At 38.9% G+C, this 10371-nt stretch overlaps 1 protein-coding gene across 7 annotated transcripts in view; it reads right to left on the bottom strand.

The window, feature by feature from the left end:
* Nucleotides 1–10371, bottom strand: part of pde4d (phosphodiesterase 4D, cAMP-specific) — a 203704-nt gene that overhangs the window by 10220 nt on the left and 183113 nt on the right. For 6 of the 7 annotated variants that reach the window (XM_008418380.2, XM_008418379.2, XM_008418381.2 and 3 more), the window contains 5 exons: nt 9906–10097; nt 8389–8425; nt 8232–8308; nt 7632–7681; nt 4083–4195 (listed from right to left, as the gene is read on the bottom strand). In XM_008418380.2, coding sequence (XP_008416602.1) covers nt 4083–4195; nt 7632–7681; nt 8232–8308; nt 8389–8425; nt 9906–10097 — 469 coding nt within the window. Of the gene's footprint in view, nt 1–4082; nt 4196–7631; nt 7682–8231; nt 8309–8388; nt 8426–9684; nt 9724–9905; nt 10098–10371 lie in introns of those variants that run through there. The other variant, XM_008418386.2, reaches the window with a different exon arrangement.

The following is a 10371-nucleotide window of genomic DNA, read 5'->3' as shown; positions in this document are numbered from 1 at the left end:
CACACACACACACACACACACACACACACTAATACGCCTGCACTTTATCTCAGGATGAATAATACAGAAATAGTGCTCAGAGACACCCCACCCTGTGTAACTCACTTTTACTGTCACAAACACACACGTACAAAAGCACCAGCTTAGTCAAGAGGTGTGAACACACACTATTGGGTAAAAATTGGAAAGTGTCACACCTATCTTAGTTGTGACTTGTGTGTAATTTGTTCCTCAGAGGAGCAACCAAAAATACCCATTCCCTGCTGTATATAGCCCTCAACACTTACGTCTCTGTTGATTTTTTCTTCTTCTCACATTCAGCATTTAATCTGGCAGCAGACACCCCCTCTCTTCACAACACAGACAAACTGCAGTCCCTGTCTTCAATGAAAATACAGCAGTCCGTTCATACTCCATTCCACACAGTTGTTATAAAGAGGAAACATGAGGGCATACACTGATAAACAAACTACTTCTGACCAACCTTAAAAGAGAGAGAAGGTACAAGAAGTTCAGCTGCTGTAGAATGAATTTTAGATGTAAGAATATCACTAAGGAACAGAGTAAAGGCCTATTTTAGAGGCTGCTTTATAGTTATTATGGGACTTGAGAACACTACCATACAATTACAGTAAAATTCAACTAACAAAGCTGAAAGCTGTACTTGGCATCATAAACTTAAAGAGTATGATACAACCTACAGCCAAAAGAATGAGTAGAACAAGTGAATTTTGGGGTACTTTCATTTGAAAAATAATAAGGTTTGAGACAATCCTAAATAATTAATCAGTCCCAATTAGGAAATTTTTAAATGTTCAGTATCAGAGCCCCTGTCAGATCGTCTACAGATAGCTGTTGCTGGTCATTTTTTGTCCAAAGTATCCAAACTGTTAGGAATAACCCGTTAGATCCAGTTTTACTGATTGCAGCTTACAAAGTTGTGGTGGAAACCACATCTTGGGTCTGAAATAAACAAATGTTTTTCTCTTGAGATATACTTCAAAAATTTCACAAAATAAAAATGAGCATGCTCAAGAATTATTCTTTAACAATTAGAAGACCTAAAGAAAGATAAACACATAATATAAGCAATATATTGGATATTAAAGCGGTGTTGTCACTGCACCTCTGTTTATTTTATTTTGTTGAAATGTTGGTATACTCAGTCTAATTTCAGTGCTTCTTGTTTTATGGAGTAACTTTATCAATAAATTAAAAAAAATCCTAACAATCAAAATTGTTTTTACCCTTAATTTTCACAAATTGACAAAATAGAAACTGTTCCTTCTTTGGCATCTCAATTCAGACAATATAAACAGAAGTAAGAATGATCTAAAAGTGTTAAATGACCTTTTTTGAAGTTTGACTGTGGGTGTTCATTTGTTAGTGACATAAAAACCAAAATAGTCAATGAGCTGGACAAAAACTCAAGACATGTGCAAAACAGAAGATAAAGACCTTATTCCCTTATTTTGAACCATTAGATGAAAATTTAAACAGAAAATGGACAATGACATTTTCAAATATTTTTCAAGAACTCAGATGATATTAAAAGAAATCTAAATTGGGCCATCCCCAGAAAATGTTACATTCTCTTTCAAAACATTGGTTTATGGGCTTCATGCTCATATGCATCGCCAATTATATATAAAAAAAGAGAAACCAAGCATTCAATGAAAATCCCTCTTTATCCCTTAAAATAGGTCAAAGTGACACTTTCTAAAATCTCTCCCCTTTTACCTACAGTGACCTCCAAAACTGGCGATCAGACTTAAGCAGCACACATTGTTCTCTCAGCAGAGGCGGAAAAAGATTCAGAGCCACTCTAAAACAGAGCCCTCATCAATTAAAACGATTGATTGTATACTTTATAATAAATACACCATCAATGTAAAGCTAGTGTTTGAAATGTGAAAAACTACAGGAAGCATGCCCTTTGTGAATATAACTTGCTGTTAAGTAACACAGCAGTTTTAGGGCACAACTTGCATCATCATGCAGGTTTTTTTTATTAATATACTTAAAGATTAGAAGTTCAAGAAAATGAAGGCTAGTTTTGCTTTAATTGAATCCATTTATTTTAAGGGAATTCGGGCTGATCTTTCAACGATCCTTCATAAATGTCTGAAGATTTATGTTGAGAAACAAAAAAAAAAACAAAAAAAAAAGTTTGCGGGCCTCAGACACCAGGTGATCACTAAAGATGCATTCGTTACCTGTGATGTTTGTGTATGTGTGCGAGTTAGTGGGGAGATAGCAGGGCGGCCGGGCCTGTGGCTGTTACCATGACAACTGGAGATAGCTCTGTTGGTGAGCGACGGTGAGGCAGAGCTGTACTATTGGTTTCTCATCTCTTTTAGAAATCTCCTCATGTCTAAATGAGGCTAAGTTGTGGATGGGCTAATATTAGAGGTGAACACTCTGCAAGTCCTTTGTCTTGTCTGCCCTCGCCATCTCTCCTCGTCTCTGGTCTTGTGACATCATGGTGTGTGACATCACGAGGACCCAGTGCTCATCAGCATTCAAAGCGACGCAGCAACCTCCTTCCACACACACACACACACGCACACGCACACACACACACACCCACACACACACACACACACACGCACACACACACACTGGAGGCAACTGAGCATGCTCATACCTGGACTCCCTGCCTGCATGACAATGCTATCACTAAGATACACGAAAACAACACAAACAATTGAACTTTTGATGTTGATCCGCTACAGAGTACATAGCAGAAGCAGGTCATGGCAGCTTGAGCATGTTCAATCTCTACCTAAGAGGCTCACACTCAGACAGGGGGACATTATTTAAGTAATACTGCACTGACAGCTACCACACATACTACAATCAGTAAAATCAACAGTGCATGATGTACTGGAGCTTTCTGTTCTTATCTTTATTTATCAAGATGTGCTGATCATGAGCATTATGCTAACAGGAACACAGCATGTGAGCAATCAAACAACTACATTATTGTCTACGACAACATACCAGCATATACAGCACTCGACAGTGTATGCAAGAGGAGTGTCCTTGGACAAGGTGTCGGGCGAGGACAGACAGCAAAATTTTCTTTCTTTCTTTCATAAATTATTTGAAAAGGATTTAGATCACCCTCAGTTTTGAGCAACCTCAGCATACAGTTATCTAGTAGAGAAAAACAGTGTAATTTTAGGGTCAATTGACCCTGACCTGTGGCCAGACAGTGAGAAACTCAGAAATCCAATATTTTTCCTATCAGTGAACATAACACCTAGACATCACTAGTCTGGCTACACACTGCAGAGTGGAGATTTGAGTGATTTAAAACAAAGAGGAACCACAGAGATTTTACATGATATTTAAAAAGGGAAATTAATTTCTGACATACAGAGACATGTCTGAGTTTTATTAAGGCTGGAAGAGAGTGAGCAAGACTTTTCAGTGGACAACAGGAAGGCTGATGGTCTCTATGAGTTATGGAACAAGCAGGAATGTTGAAATGTTGGTTTCTTTTGAGAAACCTTGAACTTAAGGCAGTCATGATAATTGTATAACTTTAAAATTTAAAATGCCAACTTTTAATCACTTCAGCTTTGTTATAAAGTAGTAGTAAAATCTTTCTTTACAGGAAATTTGTATAATGCTGTTCTTGCATATTATTTTAGTGCCTAAAAAAAAATGGGAATCATTTAAAATCTGTATCCAGAGGTCAAAACTTTACAAAATTAAAGTCCGTGAATTTTGGCCAGTCAAATTTGATCATTGGATCTCTGTAGCAGACCTTGCCTTCAGATATTTGCAACAGTGCAACTCTAATAGACGCAAAGTATGGAACACACATAAAATCCTGAATACCATCTATATATACCATCACACCCAACTTAAACACTTCAATGGACAAGTTCGGAAAGGGATTTTGATGACCAATAACAAACAAAAATATTTTAGTTAACTCTTTGAGCAGCTTCTCCATGTTTTGAACAACTTAGCATATTAATTTTTAAATTAATATTATTTGATCATATCAACAGACATTGCAAAGGGATAAATATCTAACAGCGGAAAAACATTTTTCACTCATCTCTTACCTTGTTGGAGGCCATCTCGCTGACCGAGTGTCTTGTCTGCAGCGTCTCCAGCTGGTCCAGGCACCAGTCCAGCTCCTCCAGGGTCTCGGTGGCCAGTTTCTGGTAGGCCTCCTCTGCGGGGGCAAGACAGGAGGGCAACGGGTCAGTGAGGGCCCGCTTCAGAGGACGAGCGGCCGGTCTGGGGTCTCCCACCCTACAAACGGTTAAGCTGGGATACCCCGAGAAAACATATGGGTGACTCTTCATAATGGAACAGGTGAGCCAGCTGTGACGGCCTGGGAGAGGGGCCTTCTCTATCTTCGTATGCCACCTTGCAGCACAGCTGGAGCAAACCTCGCTGACTTTTTGCAAAAAAGTTCAGTTCTGCCCTCTCAACCTTGGATTTTTCCGTAAATGCAAACCCAGCTACAGTCCCCTGGAGTGTTGTGGTTGTCGACGGGTGGCGATCTGCCACCCTGTTAGTTCTTTGCCCAGATGTTAAGTCTCCAGCAGATGTTCACATGGACTAAACGCAACAGCAAGTAGGTATAAAGAAACTTGTCAGACTCATTCATGAGCAGCCGTACACAGTGAGATGCAGAGAGAGTATTCTCTCATTCTTAGAGGAAGTGTAATTCCAGTCATGTAGCAGGATGAACAACAGTCTGTTTAGCAGGCCCATGTCTGCTATCGGATGGACAGAGAGGAGACAGGGATGGTGGGAAGAAGAAGAAGAACCGGTGAGCACCTCAGAGCCAGTCAGCGTCCACAGGAGTCCAACTGTCCAGCACAGACCAAGCATGTCCGCCGCACCAAGACATGGTCAAACAGCACAAAGACATTTCACTCAAACACACACTTGGAAGCAAGCAGACACACATGTATACACATACACACTCACACCAGCTGAAAAGCTACCCATAACACATCCTGGTTTTGTCTCCTTTGCCCCCCTGCCAATAATTAAAAAAAAAAAACAACAAAAAAAAAACATCCACAGTATCCAAGAAGCAAGTGGGTACAAGCTGGCGCTGTGTGTCTTTGCCGGATGGTGTGTCCTACAGATGCTGTGTAAATAGGTTGGGGGGCTGGGGGTTAAGGAGGGCGGGCTGCTGTTGCTTCGGCGTCCCTGGTAGCCAAACGTGCTGCGCTCCCCAAGCTGTACCTAAAGCCTGAGAGGACTGCGCCGTGGACGGGGAAAGGAGGCACACAAAACATGGAGTGGATAAAAATAAAAATAAGAAGAGGAGCCAGAGCTTGCAGCTCCAAACGCTGTGTGTGCATGCATGCTTATATGTGCTCAGCATACAAACACCAGCAAAAAACACAGAGGTAGTTGACAACAATATGATGAGAGTCTCAGCATCACAAGCTTTCCACATGACAAATTTCTCCTTTTTTTTGTTGTTGTTTCCAAACAGAACAGAAAATGTCACCTTGCCAGACACCAGTTTGTACTGATTCCCTTCATAAAAGCAAAGGATTTTAATACTTTGTGAAAGGAAGTGGTGGTTAAGCGGTCGGGAGATGTATTATTTCAGCATTGCAGCCAACATTTATGTGTGTGCCTAAATGTAGTAGCAGTGCCAAACATGTGGAATTTCAGTTGTTTTTTTTAACACTGAATTACTGATGTCTTATTGCTGCAATTGCATATATACATTTTATCTCATAATATTTTGAATTATGATAACGATTTCAGTTTAATTAATATGAAAGGTGCTTTTAGATCACACAATAAGTTCAGAAAGGACTGCTGCATCCTTGCTCATTTTTGAAAGGACTATTTTTTGTTACTCTTGACTCTACCTCTAAATCTTTATCATCTCATATGCAAAAGTCCAGTCTCTCCTGCTTCACTGCCTTTAACATTCTCTTTCCCTTTCTTGCATTTTATGCTTCCCCCACTGCTCATCCTTCCTTTTGCCCCCCCTTTTTTTTGCCTCTCTTCTTTCAACCTTTTTTTGTGTCACTGTCTTTCTCCCCCGGTGTGGTGTCAGTGGCTCGGGTGCTACTCTTTCTGACAGCAACTGCACTGACGTCAATGACATTCTTCTCATGCTTAGTGCGACATCAGACACCGGCGCTCGGAGAGGCCACTCTGCTGCACAGACGCAGAGCTGGAGCCAAACTATGGAACAGCTTAACAGTGGAGTCGGACTGGCAATGGAAAGGAATGACATTCAAAGAGTAACAGGAGGGGAGGGAAGGGACAAGCCAAGAAAAGGAGGAACCCTGACCCTTGATCAAGGTAAAAGCATGTGATCTCTCACACATTTTAAACACAAACTTTACTGTGCTGAATAATGAAGGAAAATAAAACACAGTTTTTCCTTTTATCAACATTTTGTAGGGTGCTGAATATAAGCGCAAGGCACACTTTTCAGATTTTTATTTGCAAAAAGTTTTGCAAACCATGTATTGTTTTTCTTCCTCTACATAATTCTACCACTTTCTTTTAATTTACTATGGAAACACCTTCCGAAAAACATGTAGAGATATGTGTATTATTATAATTTAGACCTACATAGATACTTTTTAAAATTTCCTAATGTATTTCAACAAGTAAATCTAATAAAACTAGAAAAACCCAAGATCCTCAAATCAAATTGCAACTTTATTGCTCCTGGAAAAATCATTGAGATAATATTAATTATGCTCTTTTATTGCTTTGCTCTTTGCAAGCTGGCTTGTTGCAGAGTCAGTATGCTTTTGCATATGATGATCGGTCAATACTCTGATGTAATGATGCCCATGACTCACAGCTGTCACAACTTTATAGCAGGAGCAATAATGGCTTGCAGCAATAGGATTGTGTGCTAAATATAGCACAATGTCACTGGGACCCCGATGATTTCAGATGTGACACTCAGAGAACTGCTTTAGATATATTTTTAATGCTGAAGGGAAATGTGACACATTCACTATTTTGAGTACCCTGGTTTGTACTTGTAAAACCAGTAAATATTTTCACTTTTATGTAAAAGTGCTTTTTTTGTTGGTTCTGTGGATGTCTTTGCTATCATGGTCCTTATACTAAAGTGGGAAATGCGAAAGGTTTATCGGTTTTGAAAGTCATATGTAGTGTCTTAGCAAACATGAGCTGGATTACAGCTACTGAAAGTGTTGTACTGTCAAGGGTGAATCTTTTCTAGCCATCTGATACAGTCTGCACAATGCCATCCTCAGAAAACCCATTCAGAAGAGACCAGACAGGTTGTGCAGTGAAAGATGACTGTCTAACAGGTAAAGACAGCTGTGAATACACATTCAATAACCAATGACTCTTTTATGTTGGCACTGATATGTCTATGTCTGAAAAAATATAATACTTGATCACCATGAATATGAATACTCAGTCTTGTCTTGTGTCTAAGCAGTTCTTAGAATTTGAAAAAGTAAATCAATAGTAAAAAAAAAAAAAAAAAAAAAAAAATCTATTTTTTTCAAATGAAATCAGAATATTTACAAGGATGGAAACAAATGATGAGAAGATCTGCTGGTGAAAATAAGCATAGTGTATAACACTGAAATATTTTTCTCATTACATTTCTAGTTTAAATTTCTTACCTGTAAAGGTGGTCTTGGTGATAGGGGGTGGGTTACACATGGGTGATCTCCTGTCATAAACAGGCACATAATATTATATGTCACTTTAAAATTCAAACATTTTGTAGAATATTGAAAAACAATCCGTAACAAAGAAAAACAACATCTATCATTGGCTCAGTAAATGCAAAGGACCTTGACTGTTTGGAGCTACTGCAAAGAAATAACTCAAGGAGCTATTGCAGTACTAAAAACGAACAGCAGAGGGCAGACACAGCCAACTGTACCAGACGAGTGTGTTTGAGGGATCCGTTGGCTGAAATACAAAATGAATTTAATAACTGTGCCTTTAGTGTTTTGTAATTCTATGAAAATAATAACCACTGTGATTCACCTCACTGCACTACTGTATTTCTACAACATCCCAGACTAAATCTGGTCAACTTTTTGTAGGGTCCTGAATATAAATGCACTGGATAACTTGTTTAGATGTTTAGAAGATAGTAAATTATCTCCTACATGTTTGCATGTTTAAGGTTGGAATCATGTAGAAATTAGGGGCTGCATCATGCCACGCCACTCATTTTATCTCAGTAATCATAAGTAATGAAAGCAGCTTACTTATTAGATGCTCTGTCTTGCTGTAGATTGGTTAATGTACCAAAGTTGTTCCGTACAGTTCTCAAGCTTGCAAGAACCTGAGAGCAGGATATGATTGATTAGGATTTAATCAGGCATTGATCATCACAATATGCAACATTAAGACAAATTCGCATACCTGTGCAAATGGCGTTACAATCATATCGTCACCATGACTGAAAGAAATAAAGAAAGTGGAGTCTATATTAGTGGAAACTCCCATACTGCTGAAATTTGAATTTGACAATATGTTGTGCTCTGGGACCTATTAAGATGTAGATACAGGGTAGGAAAAAGCTATGTCACCCCAATGTTTGTACTGTGGAACAGTAAGTAACTGTCTGAGCTGCAAACAGAAAACCTCAACAATTGTGATAAAGAAGGAGGAGTAGGGCCATTGAGAGCTTTAAAAACAAATAATTAAAGTTTAAAATGTACTCTAGAATGGAGGGGGAGAAATTACATTAAGGAAAATATAAGATATATTGGAAAATATCAGAAAATGTCGAAATCAGAATATGATTGCGACATATCAGCATCAGAACCTATTTTTTGTGCTTAATCACAGCAAGGCTGCTGTGAAGAATGCTAGCTTTCTATGCACCTGTGAAAACATCCCTAAACTTTTTCCCATTGCTTGCTTTCTCTTCTTTTAAAGGAAAGCAACAACTGACTCTATTATCAATTGCTCAATTACTTTGTTACTTTAGCTGTCCAGCACTTTGGTCAACTGTTGTTTTTACAATTGAAAAAATTTGACTTTGACTTCAAGTTGAAGTTTAACTTTACAGATTAAATATTAATATCACAAACTTTTGTTTTAGCTGCACTGATTGCCTTGGGTGTCAAGTGGTACCCCAAAGTTTGAGGCTCAATAAAGTTAAGCTGAAAAGCCTTGGTTAAAGTTGATACCAACCCAAAAGGGAAACTACAGTTACTATTGAAATAACCAATAAACTGAAGACAAAGATGGACATGGACTGGCAACAGGTGCAGCGGAACAGGTGTGTGTTACCATGACAATGGCTATCCTGTTGCAAAAACACCACAGCTACAACATTTCATTCATATGTACTTTCAGCATGTGAACTGGTATTTGTGGGATAAAAACCAAATGAGATGATAGCTTTTTCTGTCCTGTGCTCCTAAAACAAAACAAAAACAAAATAGAGATTTAGCTAAATGAACTTAAAAAAAGCCTGACATCTTGTGTAAGATCATTAAAAAAAAATGAAAATGAAACTACTTCAGTACAAAGTTCATATTGTCAACTTCCTAAAACAATGGTTCATGTCATATTTTGCCAAAATGGTCATTTTTTTCCCCCTGTTTTGCCTAAATCATATTTTGGCAAAAAATAACTTAGGCCATTGTTTCAGGAAGGTGACTATATGATGCTGCATATCGTCAAAATGCGCTTGCGCCACATGCTTACTCAATTAAATGGGCATGAGTTTGGGTTAGGATATGTGACACCACACAACCATTTGCTGCTCATGCACTCTTCCCCTGAGGTCTAGGACCGGTCCTTAAAACATCCAGCTGCGACAGAGCCACCAAAACACAAAAGCCCCCACTGAGATCAACAGATGCACATTTTATTTGGGTGGATTGTCTAAGTGTTATAAATGAAAGGAAAATCTTTGTGCCACTCACATGTCACTGGCAATGGAGGAGTTTCGAGACATGGACTTGGGGGAGAGGTCGTAGTCGCTGTCCGAGCGGTAGAGGAACGACTCTCTCCGCTGGCTGTGGACGAAGTTGGCCTGCAGGATGAGGCCTGAGCCCGGGCTGGCCATTGGGTCCAGGGGGCTTCGACCTGACGACGTGCCATTGTCCACATCAAAGCTGCAGGCAAAAAACAAAAAAGAAGAAGGAAAAGGGGTATTAAAATATGAACAGTTTTTTTTCAGTGGGTTTGTAAACAAAGTAAAAACAGTAAAATTTGCAATCCGTTAGTCATTGGGCATAAATATTTTAAAAAGCATTGTAGTTATCTTTATATGGCAGCACTGTTCAACATTTTGAATATGTCTGGAATTTAAGAGTTGAGTGTGACTTATTTATGATGTTGTATAAAGTGCTGACAGCTATTGATATTTATAGCAAATATATATATATA

This window comes from Poecilia reticulata, linkage group LG9, assembly GCF_000633615.1.
Source record: "Poecilia reticulata strain Guanapo linkage group LG9, Guppy_female_1.0+MT, whole genome shotgun sequence".
Taxonomy (NCBI): Eukaryota; Metazoa; Chordata; class Actinopteri; order Cyprinodontiformes; family Poeciliidae; genus Poecilia; species Poecilia reticulata.
The sequence above is the reverse complement of the archived record's forward strand: the minus strand, read 5'-3'. Positions and strand labels throughout refer to the sequence as shown.